The sequence below is a fragment of the Scleropages formosus genome, chromosome 24 (genome assembly GCF_900964775.1).
Source record: "Scleropages formosus chromosome 24, fSclFor1.1, whole genome shotgun sequence".
Classification (NCBI taxonomy): Eukaryota; Metazoa; Chordata; class Actinopteri; order Osteoglossiformes; family Osteoglossidae; genus Scleropages; species Scleropages formosus.
In genome coordinates, this window is record NC_041829.1 from 19,348,984 (window position 1) to 19,370,716 (window position 21,733).

A 21,733-nucleotide genomic window follows, 5' to 3' on the forward strand; every position below is an offset into this window, starting at 1 on the left:
AGAAAATCCCTGGTGGCTCAGCCAGAGGTGAGAGGGTCACTTCAAACTCCCTTAAGAGGGGATGAGTGCCTGGGTGGGGTGGGGTGGGGTGGGGTGGGGTTGGGTGTGGGGGTCTGCACCCTTCTGGTCAGCAGCTGCTTGAAGGTCCAGATCTCTTTCTTCCCAGTGATGAGCGTTCGATTCCCCCCAGACGGACGTCCCAGAGACCTCCCTCTCAGGTCCTCTCGAGCCCTGCAGTCGTTTCTCGCTCAGCACACGCCGAAATCTGTTCTCACCTCCGCATCATATTCCAATATTATATTCCTCTCGCACTAAGTCACACCTTCAATTAGTATCCTGTTTAGATGACACTTTTCTCAGCTGGTTAACTCCCACTGGAGCAATTCAGAATAATCAAGGGTCCAAGAGCAGGAGCTGGGATCCATACCTGGAAAGCTCCAAATGCAAGGTGGCAGTTGAGACCACCACGCTACCCACTCCTCCTTATTCATCCCCCAGCTTGGAACATTTTTATAAGCTGCATTGATCTGCTCTATAGTGATTAGACATCAGTACAATGAGGAGTGTACAGCCACTGATGTATATTAATATTAATACAGCATTATACTTCTTGAGTGTGTTTACTCTGTACTGCGGTGGGCCTCATGCAGGCAAGTGAAAGATTTGTTTTTACACTTCATAAAACTCTTGATGCTCACGGCGTTACCTACAGTGCAGTTTCTATAGTAAATATAGTGCTAAACACTGAAGTTGCTCATCACGGTTAAGGAGGATTCAGTCACAGCTACATGAGTGCGTAATTTTATTGACTTTGTGAAATACACTCTTTTGGGGAAAATGACACAATGCAACACAAGTATTATGTCCATTTTTTTGCATTTTCCATTCAGCTTTTTTAGATTAAACATACTTTTGGTGTTAGTTCGTACTATATGTCGGTTTCTAGAAAAATATTCCACTTTCTTGAAATTAGATAATTTTAGCGAATTTTGGTACCGAGTTCCAAACATCGAATATTCCGGTACCTTTTAGGATCTGATGCTTTCTAGAATGTTCTGGTGCCTTCTAGAATCTTCGAACGGCTGTAAAGTACCAAAGTAAAACTGACACTCAAGAAGAATTACAGGTGGTCCCCGATTTACGACGGGGTTACGTTCCGTGAAACCCATCGTAAGTCGAAAATATCGTAAGTCGAAAATGCATTTAATACACCTAATACACCCCTTCTGTGTGACAGACTGGGAGATGCGGATCACTGCCGCTGCCCAGCATCGTGAGAGAGTATCGCTCTGCATATCGCTTTCGAGAGAGAAGGTCTAAATTCAAAATTCGAAATATGGCTTCTACTGAATGTCTATCGCCAGCTCACCATCGTAAAGTCAAAAGACTCGTAAGCCGAACCATCGTAAGTTGAGGAGCATCTGTAGCGGTATTTTTGCAATCAGTAAACTAACCGATAAACACAAAAACCAACATGACTAACAACTTTGAAAAGTTTTGTTGCGTTGTGCATTTTGTTAAGCGTGTGAGCGAAAGGAAAATTTATTTCACCACGGTTCAACGAACATTTCCCACTGTCTCATTTAAGATTTGCCGAAATCCCAGTTATTTCCCATTTGTCGCCATCATTTGAATTGCTGCTAAATATCAAAGTCGCCTCTCGTGCTGTTTCTGTTCGGACGGAATGCTCATTTTTGTTCGGAAGCAGTCGTCTCTGGAATTACTGAAGGCAAATGCTTCCGGTTTCGGTAGAGCAGCAGGTTCACTAAAGCAGAAATCATATCCAAGATTTAGTTTTCACAGCTGAACGGATGCGTTCCCTTACTTCAATGTCGTCTCCTCGCCCGACCCCCCGCCCCCCACCTCCGACCCCCCCCCCCAACCAAGCAGATTAAAACAAATGACGGCCTTTGAAAGAGTCCAGCCACCGAGCCCACAAAGCAAGCCACAAAGACCAAATCTGACAGTCCTGCAACCACAACAGATGTTTTTTTTTTTTTTTTTCCCTCCCTCTCCACTTGTCTACAATCCGCTTGGCCCTCCCCCCAGTTGGGAAACTTCCGGAAATATTCCCAAAACCCAGCTGTGGAATGAGCAACGCCACCCTTCACATCCTATCCGCAATACTTCCAGACTAAGTTTTTCACATAACTTAAATAAATATATAAGAAAGCCGCCAGCAGCAAAATCACATCTTCAATAAAAAAAAAGAGAACCGACTTCATTATGCCTTAACATAAAAAGATCAGCTGCTATTGATCCATAATTTGGGCAAGTGCCACATTATTGACAGGAAGACAAAATGTGTTAGAGTGACCATGTTTCAAAATTCTGCCCGTACACTCAATCACTGAAACAGAAATTGCTCCACGGTATATAATAACACAACCATGTTCTTTATTTTCCCCGTAGATCAATGCTAATGTGACGAGGGCTCCAGAAGATGGATGTGGTCTGTGGCGCATTTAACCCCTCGGCTGCCGCAGCTGAGGCGCGGCCCCAGTTTTGTCTTGAGCAACACAGTACAGCGAACGAAAAGCATTTGTGCACTACAGGAGTCTGCTTCTTTCGTCTTTCCTTTAACCCCGCATGACCAAATTGCAAAAAGGATTTTTTTTTCCCTTGGCTAAGAATAATTGTTTGAACACACACTTTGTGCACATAACACATTTGGTTTGCACATCCGGGTTGTTTAAAATAGTGATATTAAAAGGCTTAAATAGAGTTAATTCCACCGAAACTTTAGTGATACTCACAGTAAAAAAAATAAAAAAGAGTTATGTCATAAAAGCTTCCGCTGGTGAGAATTGCACTTTACGTGCATGTTAATATTTCCTAATTTCTGAATACCCTTCACTCCTGAGAAAGACCAGTTCATTCAATGCTCTACATGTGCACCCACAATACGCAGTTATACTGTTTATGTATATATATATTTATGTGCATATATAGTTCATGTTAAACTGTTTAAGTTTACGAGATTGTTCTCTGCACAATTCTAAGTTGCTGTCCAAGATGAAATCATCACCCCGCGATGCCCTCAGCAGCGTTTCCCTCGTTCACAGCCCTCGTCACACCGTCATACCGCAGCGCAAGTAACCAATGTTACGCTGGAAATTAAATTTGATACAGAGCAGCACCTCCTTCCCCGGAAGGGCCTCCTCGGCCCGCGGGTGAGGCTTTCCGCCGCAGATCCTTTCACGGCTTGAGAGAGCGGAATCCTCCTTGAGACCGGATCCGAACCCGGAGCCAGGAGGAGCGGCAGGGCAAAGTCTAACGTGGCCTGGATATACAGTATCTGCTCCGATGGCTTCGTACACCTTTGGACCAAGAGACAGCGTGAACTGCTAAATGAAGCCCCTGCAAGGCGTTCGAGCTCCTCGGCTCGGCCCGCGACATATTTACCGCGGCGCGGGTGGACCGGGAAGGCTGTGGGCCTGCGCCACAAACGGTTACCGGTCCGCTCGGTAATTCAGAGGCAGACGGGTTGCTTTTCGCTCAGCACCTCGGTACCTGCCTGTCCAACCCTAGGGAGAAGAGTTTTGTGTACCCTGATGGCGACGACAGTGACGAGTGAGCCCATACGCGCCTTGATAGACTTGTTACAGGTGATCTCCAGTGCCCAAGCCATGTGGAAGCGGGGAATTTGCGGCACGTGCAAACATTTCATTGAGATGCGCTCACGGTAATTTTTTAGACGACAAAGCTGTCTTATTTAATATTCACGCTGACAGCATGCATGCGGTCCGTTAGCGACGGGAACTCGGGCCGCGCAGTCCCAACCGCACGCGCCGGTCCAGTCCAGCCGGGCTGCTCGGAGTTGGGCGGCGAGGTGATGGTAAATCTTCGCAAAATTACATTTTGGAGCGAGCGATCTAATCCATTTTCGCACTAAGTACCAACCTTGGAAGGGGTCTTATTAATCATGTCACGATAAATGTAATAAGCCACTGTGGGGATGCTTGTTATGTCACCTCTCAGGCTTCTGATGCCTAACAGGAGGCACGTCATGGTGTTTAAACCGCGCGCTTATTAAAGGCCCATTTCGACCGCGCCATTATCCGCCGCTCCGGTTTCCCCTCGGCCCACGAAGACGCGCAAAACTCGGAAAAAGTTATCGACGCATCAGCTCATGCCACTGCGCACACTTTAAAATTATTTCCCGCGCCAACGTCGTTTTTTCCAAGTATATTTACAAATCTATTTCATCTACATTTACACTGATGACTAAAAAACACCAAAAAGTCATTACTGTTGTATTTTATTTAGCAATAAAATAACTACAGAAATTACACAAATGTATTGTCACATTACACCTTAAAATATATATGAACAAAATAAAATAAATGATAAACTGTGGATTTTTAAGGGCTGTATTTATTCAGACACCAGTTATAGCTGTTGGCTCAGTTTTTAGTTATTAGATATTTTTTTTTTACATGGTAAATTACATAAAGGGACAAGTTCAGTAATGTGATTAATATGAAAATACAGCAAAATTAAAATGAGAAGCCACCATTCCTCAACCAACAAATCAAAAATTATTAGCAACTGTTCCACATACAGGCTGTGATATGACTGTCAAAAGTTCCCTAAAAGGTAATTAAGGCAGAAATAAATTAATCTTGCAGTCAAAGTGTTTGGAGAATCTAACAAGAGGAAGGAAATTACAGATCAAGTCTACGACTCTTTTGTCTCTATTAAAAAAAGCAAAATCCCTCCAAAAAAGCACAATATGTCTATTGTCTCCCGATTCGTTTCTTTCATGAAGAGCATGAACAGCACTATGGATACATGGCCTCTAAAGATGCTTTTAAATATTAGAAAAATGTACACTAGTTTGTTTTCCATTAACCAGCTGTTATTTCATGAGCTCACAAAGAGATGTATTAGAGACGATTAAAAATGTCTTTTGTTCAGTGAAATGTCGCACTTTCACAATCACAGTCAAGCTATTACACTCGTCTCATAAAAAACTCCTTATAAAAGCATAGCAGCAATTCTGATCTTTCATAACTGGCTGTTTTTTGACGCAGAAATTCCCTGTGCATAACTAGCTTTGAAGATGTGCATTACGACGTATTGTATTACATTACTATTATTATTTTATTTAGAAGTAGTTAAAGATTCTTTTTACACTGCATAACATGGCTATCCTAATCTACAATTAAGTAAAATGTGCAATGGACAATTATACATAATTCTTTAAAAAAATCATTCATAATGACAAACTTTGGCCTTAATTTTAATTGATATTTTGAAGTAAAATACTTTACATCAATTAACATTTATTTGGAACTGGGTGTGTAATTTGAATTATTATTTGAATTTTCTCTTTAAATCATCCTAGAGAGTTTTTTGGAGTTTTTTTTGTACCTTCTGGTCACCACGTTTAAACGTGAGGGGGAATAAATGAGAAAAAAAGTATAATCGCACCACCCCACTAAGTGTCCACCACCAAATGGCTTATCGCCCACAGCCGCTCTTGATGTCAGTGCAGTGATTTGGTAAACAAGTGCTGCATGTGTACACGCTCACACACTCGCACACACTCGCACACACTCGCGTAGAAGTCTCATCGGAGCCCCCGCAGGCCCCTGCGGCCTCCCACAGAAAATCTCTGCCGGTGCACCTTGGCTTGCTGGTCGTCACGGTAGCAGATGGGGCACACGGTGCCATCAAGTGGAAAATGGATCTCTTGTGTTTGCGGCGGCAGAGAAGGGGACTTGAAGCAAGACGGCCGCGTGTGCCAAACGTGCGCGAGTGAAGCCGAGCTCGCCAGAGATGCCTTTTAACGCGGGACGGAAGAATGGCGCCCTTCCTTGCTAAACATGGTAATTTTGTGTCGTGCAATACGCCGCACATAAAGCGGTACAAGCAGTGTAAATTTGTGTTTGTACAAGAACTAACCCCAGCTTTCCATCACCCTGCACCTTCGCAACATGTAATTGGTGACGATAAATAGCAGGATGTCAATTTCGATGCGCAAAGGGCCGCTCAAACACACCATCCGCGAAAGCGATCCCCAAAAAGTTTGGAAAGCAAAAACTAACATTATTCTCCACACTAAAGGAAAAAGGAAAAAAATATGATGAGAAATATAATGATCTGATTAGCGAAAGGCTTTTTTGGGGGGAGGTTTGTTTTTTCTTTTTTTGTAAAGTTGCTATGATCATTTTGGAGAAAATGATGGCCTGTAAATGTAAGGATGAGCGATGAGGGACAGCAGTTTCTGCTCCGTGAGCAGTAATATAACTCAAGGCTGTCATCTAGTGTTGTGCTCCAGACCTACAGCACCTCACACACTCATCCCCGAGTAGCAGGCAGAAAGAAAGGCTTCAGTTTCAGCTAAAAAATGACAAGCGCACACATGGATAGAGTTTCCAAAAATGGAAAAGCTACGTATTATCACTGAAATGCCTCAGATGTTTATTCTAACCTTGTATTACAAATCTTGTGCTTCCTTTACTCACTTTCTCTCACCACCCTGAAGCTGCTAGGATCACAATATTCTTTTATTCACCTCTGCATTGTCAATTAATTTCCACTTTCAAATAAGCAATGGGCTTAAAATGGATTTGAAATGAAGCATGCATCAAAAATCAAAAATTTCAAGTGTACTTTTTTGTAATATCCTCTTTATTCAGACTAATTTGATTTTTTTATATGTTTAATTCCTTCGATTCAAGCATCGTAGGTCTTTATAATAATGTAAAATTCACTCATAGGATCCACATTTCTGAGGAAATGCATTTTAAACACTGGAATTTCAACAGTTTCGATACAGAAAATTCATTTAAGTTTAAATTTTGGACATATGTTGCCATATGTCACAAACATCACGTCCAGATATAGACCAAGATTAATAAAATACTCCTGTGCTATTGAGTAGGTTTAATTTGTTCTACACAGTAACATTTTAAAACACAAATATGTACTTACTTGAGTTATTTAGATAATTTGCATTAAATATTGTCTTTTGAACCGCTGTACATGGGTGAGCGCTCCTCTTTGTGCCGATTGCACAGGCCACATGTCAGCAGTGCTGCTGCTTTCGTGGACATTAATGGCGCTAATGCAGATGAATCTTTCTTTTCTTCTGCTTTTCTTATCTTTGCTTCTTTTTCCTTTATCCCGTACATTTTGATGAGCTGAAGACCACCGATGGATACAACTTATACATCGCTAACCATTAACCATGGCGTGACTGATGCAAAAATGACGTAATAAAGTCACGGTCACCCTTTTTCTGCTGTTTCTTTGCCTTTGTTTTTAAAATAAAATATACCATTTATTTGCCTTCTTTGTGCATATGCAATTCAGCAATATTTTAGACTAGATCACCAATGTCTCATTGACTTGGATGTAATTCTGCCCGCTTGAGCAAAATTTAATGGATTAATACTAATAAGTCATAACATAATAATAGCCACCGATTCCTCAGGTCATGTCTATATTAGACCAAAAGAATAAAATGCCATATTCATACTGTCACGCACTGGGAGACTCTGGCTTTCCTTACTCTATCACAGTCCATGGTAAATATAGGAAAAACCTTGGAAAGGTGTACTTGGAATAAAACACATACTGTATATATTCCTTTCAGTATTATAAAACAACTTTATTAACATAAAGACACAATTACTTCACAGCTGAAGGAATGTAATGTCAGACATACACATACAAACAAGAAACAACTAAGTGTGACTATATCTCATATTGACACACATGAATAATGAGTTGAAATACTGAACATGGCAATGAGTGACATTGCACCTCATGTCCATTGGGGGGCGCTATAGTTAGTGTCACCCAGTTCCCAGTCCCTGTCCAGTGGATTCACTCTACCTCCTCCAGGCATCCTTAGAAACACACTCAAAACCACACACACCCTTACAACTTGAAAGATACATGTGGAAACAGGTTGATAATCGCCACTTCATCCTTTTATTTATGTTACCAGCGCATCGCTACAACACCCAAGGAAGTGCACCAATTTTTATTTATATTCCCATAAGACAGACAGGGTGTTGCCAAATAAACAGGCCTCAAGTGCTACACACTAATAAAAAAATTACATCTTTCCTGCAACTTAAATAAACCTCAGAGACGTTATTTCTGGAATATTCCATGTTTCCTTTTTGTGCCTCGTTACTTCATATTAACAAACAATCTCTTCGGAGCACCTTGCGGAAATAAAGGTGGATCACGTTTTATTCAGTCGGGTATCAAACTGCAAAATACTGTGAGAGTTAATGATAAAAATGTTAATAATGTCTCCCTCAAATGTGAGTCTTGTCACATTAAACTCCTCCTTCTCGCTCGAATTTAACCTGGGGAACACACACACACCGCAGTCATAAATGGTTCGACAAATCTTCACAGAGCCAGGTGTATGTTGTAGTTATAGGGCAACCTTCCTACAAGCTAAAAACACGATTTACTGTGTGCATAACTACTTTGAAACTGTTGTCACACTGTGGTATTGAGCTTTTACCAATTATAGCAATTAGAGTGTGAGTAACTGAAATATGGCACAGATCATGCACGTCTCTTTGGAAGGTATAAACAGATCCAACGTGGATAACAGAAAAAATCAGAATGTCTTTTTTGTTTAACTAACAGCTCAATGAATAGATCATTGTTACATTTTAGTGTTACACCGAGTGACTGAAATGTATTGCAATACTGGCTGCGGCTAATTTCGTTCAGGAAAAACACTAAAGATGCAGTGAAAGCTTCAACAATACTTAATAAATGCAGATGTAGTTCAAGATCACAAAGTCGGTATTAGTAGTCCTGAATGATTTGCTCGCTTATGTTCACGTGATGTTAAAAGGTTCCCAATTTAATGAGAGCTATGCAAATCCTCAGAGTCACGCAGTGGTTTATAAAAAGTACCATTTCGTATTCGCTTGGTACCTGAGAATCCAGAGTTCAACTTAATGCTTGCAGTCATAACCCGCTACACACCGAGTACAGTACATTAACAAGAATCTGAAATTACAATCACGTCAAGATTGCACAATCTTCGCACAAAAAGTTGAAAAGCTTATTTGAAAAAAAAGTGTGAAAGCTTATTTCCTATATTTACGGTACAGAATTAAATTCCTGTCTAACCAACAGTACTAGAATTTTCTTTTGCAGTGCGAAGCTCACTTTGGTCGTTTCTTCCGCTAAAATCATTTTAAAGTTAAAGCTACAGGTTTCAGGACTTGGATGTCTACGTGACACGGAATGAGACTAATGCATTCGTTTTACCCAAGTGTGCTCAATAAGTGCGTGCGAGTCCTGCAGCTTCGTGCAAATGCAGAAATTCACAATAACCCACTGAACCCGAAGACGGCCGACGCATCGTCGCTCTGTCCCGTTCCTCCGTCCGTACGCCAGCGCTCCTAAACTCACCACCAATGCAGTGTGTTACAACCTGTAAAACAATAAGTAAATATGAATAATACATGTACAGAGGCTACATTATCCATTATGTACATACACATATATACACACACATACATACATACACAGTGTGTGAGTAGAGGAAAAACAAGTTTCAACTACTAAGCAAAGCAAAATCTAGGGATGGCACAGCAGGTAGCACTGGTGGCTTTCACATCCTGGGCTGTGGGTTTGAATCCAGATGAACTGGTGACTCCAAATTGCCATTTCTGTGGTTGTGTGTGTGCACACACAATTCACCCTGTGATGAACTGGGGATGTACCCTGCCTCAAGCACCAGCCTCTCAGGATACACTTGAACCACCAGGACCCTGCACTGGACAAGCAGTTATTGATAATGGATGGATAAGAAAAAAAAAATCCCAAAAATTTCACAGCACAGATATGCACATTATAAAAATCTATTAATAATGTTGTGAGTTTGAATGAAAGGATGATGGCTTTTTTTCTTCCCATGGCACTTTGCAATCCCACAGCCAAGCGTTCACATTTAATGGACAGAGTATCTACTGATGATGATAAAAGCCCCTAATTTATTCAGTTTACCGCCCCGAACTGGTTCGATTTACTGTGGGACAGTTACTCCGGTGAGCCACTCACCCTCGAAACGGCGACGGACTCAGAGGATCGGCGACGCTGCTCACTTTGCGCCTAGATCTGGAGGTTGATGAAGGGTGCAAAGCCCACCACATCCTGCAGCAGGACCAGCGCCCTCTGCAGGGGGGGTTCCACGTCTATGGCGACGTTGCGCCTGCGCAGGATCCCCAGGCTCGATTCGGTCACATTGTGACAGTGGTTCACCTTGAGGGACTGGAGCTTGGGGCAGTACTCCGCAACGGTCCTGCAAACGCAGCGGGGATGAGCGAGGAAAGGGGGCGTCGGCCAACCGCTGTAGCGAGACAAGGCTTGCAAAGCGCTCTGGCGTAAACATGCACTCCAAAGAATGGCAACAGCAGCCGTTCACATACACGCAGGTATGGAAAATCAGGTCCCCCTTCCCATCAGGTCTTTAGCCGACAAGTCGCTTATTCGACTGCTTTCTTGTAAAAAATAAAAATGTAGGTCATGTTACTGAGTCGAATTTTTTTTGTTACATTTACTAATTTCAAGAGTATTAACCAGTGCCGTACCTGTTGGCAGTGAGGGTACAACCCCATTGTAATGTACTGTTGATACAGTGAAGTAACAGCATGACAGAATGCAGTGAGGTAACATATATGTTCACCGACTATAGAGCATGTGTTACTGATAATCCTAATCCTAACACTCTAATCCTAACCCTGACCCTAACCCTCTAACCCTAATGCTAATCCTAACACTCTAACCCTAATACTGACCCTCAGGACTGGGGTTAGAGGATTAGGGTAAGAGTTAAGGCTTACAGTTAGGACAGGGGTTAGAAGGTCAGGGTTAGGGCTAGGGGGTCAGGGTCAGAGGGTTAGCCTTAATCCCACATCCTAACCCCTAACACTAAGGCCACAGTAGCTGCTTCACACTAAACGGTCGAGAGCTCCAGACACAGACAGCTGAGCAAACAGGCAAAAGGCGGCGCACCCGATGGACTCGTTGCGAACCCGCAGGCAGCCTGTCAAGTCCAGGTCCTCCAGCTCCCTGCAGTTCTTGGCCACCTCCTCCACGGACACGTCCGTGATGTTGGCGTTGACCGCTACCGACAGGGACCGCAGCTTGGGGCACTTTCTGGCCAAGTAGCCGACGGCCTCGTCCTTGAGCTGGCGGCAGGCGGTCAGGTCGACGGACTGCAGCCCCCCGCAGTGGTCGGCCAGGCTGCGCAGAGACAGGCTGTCCACCCACTCGCAATGCGCCAGGCCCAGGTGCCGCAGGTGCGAGCAGCTGAGCGACACGGCCACAAGCGAGTGGCGGCTCAGTCGCACGCAGCCCCTCATGTCGATGCGCAGCAGGTGCTGATTCTGACCAATCACGGGCAGCAGCTCCTTGTCCGTCACCCAATCGGAGCAGTTGTGGAGAGATAAGTTCTGGAGCACTTTGTTGTCCTTCAGCATGCTGCAGAAGGCCGCCTTAGGAACGCAGGGTCCTATCTGGACACAGGAGTACCGCACAGGAGCAGTGAATTACCATGCTAAGCACCACAGCATGACCCTAATATAGTACATCTGTTTCTATGTGAATAATTCATAAACATTCTTATTCCATGCGATTTGTGTCGTTTACATCATATACTTATTATCTGGCTCAACTCTCCAAGATGCAAAATGTTTCATAACACAATGAATTTTTCAAAGTTCTTAGTCGTGTTGATTTTTGTGCTGATTATGATTAAAGTTTACCGATTATGAAAATACCACTAGCTCTTCTAGTGTCAGTTTAACATTGGTACTTTACAGCCATTGGAAGATCCTAGAAGGCACCAGAGTATTCTAGAAGGCATCCGATCCTGACTGACATGTCATACGAACTAATGCCAAAAGCGCATTTGATCTAACAAAACAGAATGGAACACGCAAAAAAATAAAGAAATACAAAATTTTTGTTTCATTGTCTATTCAGCTGTACAGTGTTCCATCCAATACAGAGAAGGGTACTGTTACCGCGGTGATTCGGGGTAAGCATCCCGACCAAGGATACGGCAGCAGGGGTGGGATTTGAACCAATAACCTTGTGGTTGTGCAGCTAAAGCTCAAAAACGCCACACCGCCTCTGACCTCCGAGACCTTTATGCCAGTTAGGTGCCTTGGCAGGTAAAAGCACCTCACGCCGGCGGGTTGCTGCGGCGGCCGGGATACCTGCGCGAGATCCAACGTGCGGCAGTTGGCCAGGTACACCTTGACGAGGCTCTGGAAGGGCTTGCTGACCCGCTGAAGGCTGATGAGCTGGCGCAGGGGGAGGTAGCACAACACGTGTGGGACCAGCACGTCCTCCCACGGCAGGTCCAGCAGCTGACACCTGTCAGGGGAAGAAGGAGCCACCAATGGCATTGCGGTACTTATTTATTTATTACTTATTTACCTGGCGCTTTCTCCAAAGCAACTCACGGTGTTAAGTTACAATTATTACAAATAAATAAGCTCAATTATTTACCCTTACAGCTGGGCAATTTTTTACTGGAGTAATTTATATTTAGGGTAACTACAGGCTGTCAGCAGGTCAGCGTCAGGTGTGATTTGAACCCGCGACCTTTGCGTGCAAGCTATCCCAAAAACCGCAGTAATTACCCCCCAGCTGTGAGGGTAAACACACCCCGCTCGAGGCTGCAATTCTGGGGAGCGCAGCTAACCACTGCGCCACCTGCCGTCGCAGCACATGACACATGCAACAGCAGTCTGGCCTCGTGACGGACACCGCCACGAGAGCCGCGGGACGCTCGCGGAGCAACGCACCGCGCGCAGCCAGTCTGCGGCCCTGAGTCTCTGACTCTCTCGGTTCTCGTTACGACGCCGTAGTACCTTCGCCCCGCCGCCGCGCCCTGCTCCATGTCCGCCCAGCGACGCTCCGGCTGCGGGGGAAGACGAGAGGCTCCTGGTCCCCGCAGCGTTACTCTCCTTCGGCCTCGTCCCGCTCCCGCTTCCGCCGCGTTTCGCCGTGTCAACAGCTACGCTCCGTCCGCGACTCCATGACACCGAGCTGTTTCCGGCGTCCTCGCGCTCCCTGTTATGGTTCCTGGAGCACCGGGAAGACGGGCGCCCCCTGCCGGCAGCGCGCCACCTGCTGGAGATGGTCCGCCAAGCGTCATTATATTTACGTTTATATTTACATTTATTTATTTAGCAGATGCTTTTGTCCAAAGAGACTTCCAGTGGATACTATGTTACCAGCCCACACACTCTGTTCACCATGGTGACTTACACCGCTAGATACACTACTTACAATGGGTCGCTCATCCATACATCAGTGGAACACACACACTCTCTGTCACTCACACACTCCTTTATTGTTATTGTTACTATTATTATTAGTAGTAGTAGTAGTAGTAGTAGTAGTAGTAGTGGTAATAGTGTGGTACAACAAGATACCTGTCTTGGATACATCATTACCCTGCCATAGGAAATGTGTCAGTTGCTTGCTTAATTTACTTATTAATTAAGGTTTAATATTAAGCTTATTTAATGTTTTATGCATTTTATGACATATTATGCACATTTTCTTAATTGCTCTGTGTTTGCTTCTCTGGCGCTTCATTTTCTGTGATCCCTTTAACCGCACGCATCACACAAAATTCACTGATAACAATACAGGTGTAATAATAAGACTAAAAACATTTTTATGTTATTTACAATGAAGTGCAGATAACAGCGGCGCGTCACAGTCACACTTTGACATGCGATTCGAAATATAAATACTGTGTTGTTGTTGTCATTAAATCAAACTTGACCCATAGCGACCTCCCGCATGGTTTTCATGGCAAGGGAGGAACAGAAGGGGGTTGCCAGTGCCGTCTTCTGTATGTTGGGGGGAGTCACGCACAGGGAGAAACACAGAACCGCCACGCTCCCTGAGCAGGATTCAAACCCACCACACCATCACATCCCCCCCATAAATACTGTGTAGTTCACAAAAAAGTTTGTACGGATGAACATTTTGTTATTTGAAAATTCTGAAGTCGGGGATCAACGTATAAAAGTGATGCTCGCTTTCAAGGGCATCCGGTTGCAAAGCACAATATTTCCAAAATAACACTCCAAAGCCTGCTTCATGCAGGAAGTGCGAGTGACGCGTTAGCATTACCTGTGCTAACGCAGCTAATGGGTTTCGCATGCCTATGCAATCATTTAAACAAACCGCCGCTCAGGAGATCTATCTCGGAGTGCATTCACAATGGTGCCAGTCATGCAGAACGATTGCTGACAAAAGAGCTACGAACATCTGAATGAGGAGAGGAGGCAGTGTGCCGGTGAGGCCCACTCCACTAGCGGCGGCGGCGGCTCTCTGCCAACACTCAAGCCCCCTCTCTCCGGCTCCCAAAATGACAGAGATGTCCATCTACGATTTTAGCGTGGAGGCCCTGGACGGCCTTCCCGTTTCGCTCGGCTCTTACAGAGACAAGGTGCTGCTCATTGTAAACGTGGCCACTTTCTGAGGGTCCACGGTAGGACAGGTAATGTCATCACGCCATTGTGCGCCTGACATGTGGCACCCATTGTATGCGTTTGCCCAGCATGTGCTCAGATTTCCCGTGTTGTTCTTTCTCGTGTGAAAACATGGTGTGTGGTTTCTTGTTGACGCGCTTTGTGTTCACTTGTCCGCTGCGCAGTACCACCAACTGAATGCACTCGCTGAGAAGTACGGCGACCTCAACTTCACCATCCTTGGATTTCCCTGTAACCAGTTTGGCCTCCAGTCCCCTGGTAAGATTCATCGAGGAGTTTGTATAGCTTTTCTCGTTTTTTTGCGTTCTCGTATTTGAAGAAGTAAAACACAAGTAACGCTTTTTTTTTTTTTTTTTTAAATCAGTGAACTGCAACTTTTCCTTAAAGATTCAAGATTCGAGAGTTTATTGTCATATGTGCAGTTACACCATGAAATTCTTTCTCTGTGAATCCTCCCAGCAGCTTATGACATAAATTATAAAGACATACGGAAAAAAAAAGACACAAGACATAAATTACAATTTACAAAATAAAATAAAATAATTATTAGTGCAAATGCAAGAAACAGCAGCTTATGACAGATTATAAAGACATAAGGAAAAAAGACACAAGACATAAATGACAAATTTACGAAATAACTATTAGTGCAAAAGCAGAGACAGAATTATGTACATATACTGTATAAAGTGTACAGTGCACAATGTAAACATGGAAGACATGCATGTGCAAAGTCCTGCAGAGGTAGATTGGGTCCATGTTGTTAAAATACATTACTGGATAACATTTACTGTTTGGTGGAGTTAATTTCAATGCTTCCGGACTCTTGGACGAAAGGAAGAGAAAATGAACAAATGAGACACAACATTAAGAGAGTGTAGGAGGATAATCTTTAAAAATATTCATGTTTTATGGATATAAAACTATTTTTGTCATGTTTCGTTGCTCCACACCTCTCGGTTATAAAATAAAAAGATGTAACATGTGATAATATGGCTTAAATCAATAAGACATTAATTAGTAGGTTTGTGTAAATTGCAACGTGAATTAGAAAGGTTATAATGCATGAGATATGTATTTCTAATCTGATGTTTGCTGATTCAGTACCTGCTGTGACCACTGATCTATTAAGGTACTTAAAAGAATTGCTCCAGGAAGAATTCACAGCTGTAAAACTGTGTGAAAACAGTGTACAGCTAAAGAATTGAGTACTTTCATATTTTTCTGCAGAGGAAAACCATGAAACCCTCAATTCATTGAGGTGTGTAAGGCCTGGTGGAGGTTTCATTCCAAAGTTTCCAATATTCGGGAAGGTCGAAGTTAATGGACTAAATGAAGATCCTCTCTTCACTTACCTCAAGGTTAGTGGTTTCGCCTGGCTCAGCCCTGGCCATTAAGTGTTTGCGTACACCTGTATTACTTACTGAGTGCAATTCAGCTGTTCTTTTTTATACTACATCATGAAAATAACTGTTTCTGGTACTCTGACGTGTGTTTGTTGCAGGATACCTTGCCCTTTGTAAACCCACTCATTGGTGAGATGAAGAAATTCTACTGGTCACCACTCAGGGTCAATGACATTCGCTGGAACTTTGAGAAGTTCCTGATACGGGCAGATGGAGTACCTTACAGGAGGCAAGCCGTTTGAAACAACCATAAAATGTGTTTTTGCTGTCGAATATAATTAATAATTTCTGGTGTGGGTCTTTGCAGGTACGAACTGCACAGTCCATTCGAGGAGCTGGAGCGAGACGTTGCAGATCTGCTGTAGAGCTATGAGATTGCTGCAGGGCTGACGGGAGGTTACTCTTTCACTGGGAGAGGCATTGTGATGATCCCTCGGTAAATGCAGACATGCACCTGAGCTGGACCTGATGGAAGCGGGCACAGTGCTAAGAGCTTCGGTGCATTCGCTCTGAGCACGTTGCCCGGCCAGCCTCAACAGTGCTAGATTATTTTCCCACACTCCTGTGACACCTCCACTGATGATCCCCTGGACCATCCATTTTAAAATCTGAGTAAAACAATGTTTTTAAACAGTCTCATCCATGTGTTTGTCCAAAGACCATTTCTCCTAGGTTTTAGTTACAGTGGTCTCTCCTTTACCGATTCCATTCGTATGGGTCTGCTAATTCTTGTATTTATTCATTTAGCTGATGATTTTTCCAAAGCAACTTACAATTATTTATCAGTTTATACAGCTGGGTAACTTCACTGGAACAATTGAGAGCAAGTATCTTGTTCAAGAGTACTACAGTTGGAAACAGGATTTGAACCTGTAACATTTGGGTTCAAAGGCAGCAGCTCTAACCACTACATTACATATTACATTACATGACATTTATTTATCAGACACTTTTCTCCAAAGCAATTTCCAATGAACACTATGTAGAGTTATCAGCCCACACACCTTATTCACCAAGGTGATTCACTTCACTACCAGCTTCACAGTATTAATTCTTGATACGTCTGTTTCTACACACCTTGTACTAAAGGTGCTAGGACATTGTTCCTATGTAAGTTCATAATGTAAAAGTAATATGAATCTTCTACTTACAAACTCTAAAAATTGTTTTGCACATAGGACATATGTCACGCTTAAAAAGTGGGCATCAGACCTGCAAAGGGCAGAACCTTTTTTAAGACTTTCTGAAGACTGTAACTAATCTGTTTTTTTAATGGAAATAGAATGTAAAAAATAACAGGTCATAATGTGGGCTAAAGACATTTTGCCTTCTACTTGTGGCAAACACAAGTTTTGTGGACCTCAAGCATTCTATTCTGGCTTTATTGAGAAGGGGGAAGACAGGAGAGTTAAGAACAAAAGGGACACAGAGAACTTCACACTGGCAGCCTGAGGGAATGGCACGGAACACAGCCTCCGCGTGAACTACACAATATTCAGCACAGCTGGTTGGCAGCAATTTCCATCTTATTTGCTATGACAGTGAGGAGTCGGTGGTGTGGAAGAAGAGGCAATCCCAGCTGGATCCCTCTGATGGCCCAGCGGTAGGAGCAGAATGCCGGGCAATGGGGATGGAGGGGGCACTGCTGGGAGAGCCGCCCCGCTGGCCGGGGTCCACGGGCAGCCTTTCCCGTTACATGCGGCCCGACGCACTTCACGTTCGTTTTGTTGTCACATGCTACAGTTGTGGTCAATCGTCACAGTGTGAGACACTTGACATAATTTGCGAGTAAGAAATGTTGCAAAAGTTGAATAGCAGATACAGCGCCGCTTGAAAGTGTGTGAACCCCTTGGGTGCCTTAGTTTTACTACGAATTGGTTATTTAATGAGAAACAGTGTTTCTCGTGTCACATAATAGGTGTGTAATGACCAGTTCCATATGTTGCTTTAGAGAAAATCGTGTGTGTAGTAGAAACACACAAGTAGCGCAGGTGTGAAAATAAGTGAAGCCCAAGTTGAACTGGTTACACCAAGTAGGTAAATAGAGTCAGTTGTGTAAACCATAGTCATTTATTCATTTTATATGTTTATTTGAAGATTTAGGATTATTTTAATATTTTATACAGGAATAATGACCATCCTTATAGGGCTCACATACTTCCTAGGTCTGTGAAGGACCAGGTTTCCTTAAAATTCATATGAAATGCAGGCAACGATAACACAGATTACATATTTCTGTAGTCAATCATCAAAGGTGGCTTTACTGGAGGAGCGACCCGAGTAGGCCCACATTGTTCATCTGTCGGTAGTTAGAAACCCTTTCAATCATTAGGAGCAATGTCTGTTTTTCTTTTTTTTCCTTTTAATATAACTGACAGCTCTTACTCATGGATCGGCGGCGGTACGCATGCCTGCCATGGTCACGTATATTTGTTCCTACATTTAAAATATCCCATCGTCCACTAAAAGTTTTTTAGGATCACTAAAAGGTAAAATTAAGTAAAAGTAAAATTTTGGTGCTTTTATTTCTAAAAGCAACATGTTTCACTTAAGTGAATACATGATTTAATGTAAGTATGCTCAAAAATGTCACAGAATTCACATAAATAACACTTATTGTTATTACTATTGTTATTGAATTTGCACGTGAAGAACTGTCAACGCCAAAGAACAGTTCGTTCTTTTTTTGTTAAATGAATAGAGACGTAAACAAAATGATTTCAAAAGGCGTTTTAGAAAAGAAAGCTGTTTCGAAAACCTTATTAAACCCTTTCGGTGGCCGTATTCTCGTGCGCATGCGTAAATCGCCTCTCTCCTCTGTGTTTGTTCAAAATGGCGGTCCAAGGTGTCCGCGGCTGGGCTCGGGCACTCTGCAGGGAGAAAGGGCCCGCTGCTGCAAAGCTCCTTTTCGGGGCCAGGGCAGGTTAGTTTAGCCTTTTCCCGTCACTTTAGATAAAAATTACTGATAAAAAGATTTCTATCCGAAAGTGAAATAGCTGTGTAGAAAAATTGCGAAGGCACAGGCACAGACACAGTCCGAGTCTGAGTCGAGTTACACGACACACTCTCTCTCTGTCTTTCACTATATTTATTTTAAAGGCTGACAATCATGTATGTTCTGTGATTCGGTCCTTAGTCTTAGAACTAGCTTTGTTATAAATAATAATAATAATTTGCTTATTTATTCACCTTGGCTTTGTCGAAGATGATTTTTTTAGGCAGGAGGTTGTTGTAATCAGTAATGTAGTAAAAACAGTGTCACAAGGCTGACAAAACAACACTCACATAACTATTATTAACAGTGACAGTCCAGCAGAACCGATGCCATGAGTTTGGCTTCACCTTCAGTGAAAAAATGTGACTCTGAATTGTTATGGAAAATGAGTGTCATATTTACTGTTGTCGTGTCCATAGCCTCTGGCCTTTCCAAGGACATGCTGCCCGGCCCCTACCCCAAGACCCCCGAGGAGAGAGCAGCTGCAGCCAAGAAGTACAACATGAGAGTAGAGGACTACGAGCCGTACCCGGATGATGGCATGGGGTGTGTGTGTCCATAAGCTCAGGTTATATCGCATTTCTTTCTGTTGCGTCCTCTCACTTCCTCTGCTGATCGCTCAGGATCCCTGTCACCGCTTCCTATTCTGTTGTCCTTCAGGTACGGAGATTATCCAAAATTGCCTGACAGGTCTCAGCACGAGAGAGACCCCTGGTATTCGTGGGACCACCAAGACCTCAGGAGGAACTGGGGAGAGCCGGTGAGATGGGGAGGTTTACAGTGAATGTGATTTTGAAAGGATAGCGTGGTTGTTTAATACCAGTTTTGCAGGGACATCTTACTGAAATAGCTGCCTTTAGAATTTTAGGTTTTAATGTTTCCAGAACAGCTGGTAGCGTAGTGGTTAGAACAACTGCCTTTGGACTAAAAGGTCGCAAGTTTGAGCCTCACCTCCGGCTGTATTACCCTTGAGCAAGGTACTTACCCTGAATTGCGCCAGTAAAATTACCCAGCTGTATAAATGGGTAAATAATTGTAACCTTAACATTGTGAGTTGCTTTGGAGAAAACCGTCAGCTAAACGAATAAATGCAAAAAAGGGAGTAAACATCATGTTGGGAGTCTAACATGTAAGTTCCCAAAGTAAATAAATGTTTTTGTTTTTGCTTTGTTACATTTATATGGTTTAATAATAACATTGTGAATATTTGTGACAACAGGACAATTAAAGTAGATCCTGTTTTGCGCTGTAAAAACCATCCATAACAAAATGAGAATGAAGTCTCATGTGATTTCAAACACAATTTTTTTAAATTACAGTTCTCAGGTTGTATTCACATATTTATGCATCTTGTTGTAGTGAGATCATTGTACCTCCTGCTTTTCCTGTGTTTATTAACTTCACTTTTGTTCTAGTCTGCCAAAGTATCTGAATTGATTTGTCAAAAGTGTCTGGTATAGCACTGTGTTAACAGTTTGAATGTGTCCTAGTGAGACCCCTCGTTTTCTTTATTGTCTTCCCAGATGCACTGGGATTTTGACATGTTCATCAGGAACCGTGTGGATACATCCCCCAGCCCCGTTGAATGGAAAACAATGTGCAAACATCTGTTTGGATTCATTGGGTTCATGCTGTTCATGTTTTACCTGGGAGAGAAATTTCCTGCCTACCAACCTGTGGTGAGTGTAGAACAAACAAAAATGCTACATGTTGCCTGCTTGTTTTAAAGGATCTCTTTGGTCTGATTTTATTGACATACAGGTGGTTTGATATATCGTCGAATTTGGAATTGTAGCCAACCTCAGCGGAGGGGGCTTCAAGCACAAATTAAAAAAGGCCACCAGACCCATCTGCTGTGAATATTGTTAAATTAGTTATGCTGTTTACAAGTTCTTGTCATATGTTGATTCACAGATGTGTAGACTCAGCAATTTTTGTTTTTGTAACAGGCACCCAAGCAATATCCCTACAATAACCTGTATTTGGAACGAGGAGGAGACCCTGAGAAGCAACCGGAAGAAGTGAAACATTACGAGATCTAATGTGTATAATGTGTCTTCTGTAGAATGTGTATATTTGTCACCCTAATAAAAATGAAATATGTAACCATGTTTTCTTATACTATACACTTCTCAAACTGAATTGAATGTGAACATTGCCCTACAGTTAATCAGTGTATGCCTTTTTAAAGTAAATTTGTTGCTCAGCTGACAGATCTCAAAAATTTACTTTTCACCCATTAGTATATTAAATACATACACAGACACATTGATGCAAACCACTTGTCCCAGGGAGATTGGTTGCCGGTTTGTCCCAAGACACCCCAGGCAGGATTTGAACCCCAGACCCACCAGAGAGCAGGCACAGGCCAAATGTGCTGTGCCACCACAACCCCCTTAATATAGTAAATAGTTAATGGCATAATAATGGATTTTTTAGCCAGGGGTCATGTAGCAATGAGACTGGAACCACAACCCTAAAAGGGAAAAATCGGTATCTGAAACTGCTTTACTAACTGCTGCCCATAGGTACTAGTCTATATATAATATAGACATAAAGATTAATCAGGAGGGTTTTGATAAACCAAATAAAGTTACAATTGAAGATGTTCTGTTATATTCTTGTTTACAGGCATTACTGATGATTACTTTAAAAGTTATCTAAAAGAAATATAGATTTTTAAACTTAGAAGGATTATGTCAGCTCAACCACTTTTTCAAAATATTTTGAATTTATGTTGCAATTACCTTTTTTTAGTAAAGCTACAGTAAACGTACCTTTTGTTGTCTGAATGTGACGTAATACAGTAGTGATGA

The 21,733-nt window shown here is 42.8% G+C and overlaps 3 protein-coding genes across 4 annotated transcripts; 2 read left to right on the forward strand and 1 right to left on the reverse strand.

Annotated features, from left to right (window-relative positions):
• Positions 1 to 7,778: 7,778 nt before the first annotated feature.
• Positions 7,779 to 13,070, reverse strand: fbxl15 (F-box and leucine-rich repeat protein 15). 2 transcript variants are annotated; one of them, XR_003797301.1, is made up of 5 exons: positions 12,879 to 13,070; positions 12,219 to 12,378; positions 11,011 to 11,513; positions 10,057 to 10,297; positions 7,779 to 9,427 (listed from the first exon to the last, which is right to left on the reverse strand). XR_003797301.1 is itself a non-coding variant. In XM_029248617.1 (4 exons), the coding sequence occupies exons 1-4, from the start codon at positions 12,905 to 12,907 to the stop codon at positions 10,108 to 10,110; spliced, it is 882 nt and encodes a 293-aa protein (XP_029104450.1). In that variant the 5' UTR covers positions 12,908 to 13,070; the 3' UTR covers positions 9,674 to 10,107. The 2 variants fall into 2 exon arrangements, 1 of the variants encoding a protein (XP_029104450.1); XM_029248617.1 differs by lacking the exon at positions 7,779 to 9,427 and having other exon boundaries at positions 9,674 to 10,297.
• Positions 13,071 to 14,395: 1,325 nt separating this feature from the next.
• On the forward strand, positions 14,396 to 16,506 carry gpx9 (glutathione peroxidase 9). Its single transcript, XM_018760917.1, has 5 exons — positions 14,396 to 14,476; positions 14,642 to 14,777; positions 15,747 to 15,877; positions 16,021 to 16,151; positions 16,230 to 16,506. The coding sequence occupies exons 1-5, from the start codon at positions 14,396 to 14,398 to the stop codon at positions 16,285 to 16,287; spliced, it is 537 nt and encodes a 178-aa protein (XP_018616433.1). The 3' UTR covers positions 16,288 to 16,506.
• Positions 16,507 to 18,723: 2,217 nt separating this feature from the next.
• ndufb8 (NADH:ubiquinone oxidoreductase subunit B8) lies at positions 18,724 to 21,035 on the forward strand. The gene is made up of 5 exons (XM_018761246.1): positions 18,724 to 18,845; positions 19,337 to 19,463; positions 19,578 to 19,677; positions 20,441 to 20,596; positions 20,867 to 21,035. Exons 1-5 carry the CDS (start codon positions 18,755 to 18,757, stop codon positions 20,957 to 20,959), a joined length of 567 nt encoding a protein of 188 aa, XP_018616762.1. The 5' UTR covers positions 18,724 to 18,754; the 3' UTR covers positions 20,960 to 21,035.
• Positions 21,036 to 21,733: the final 698 nt, after the last annotated feature.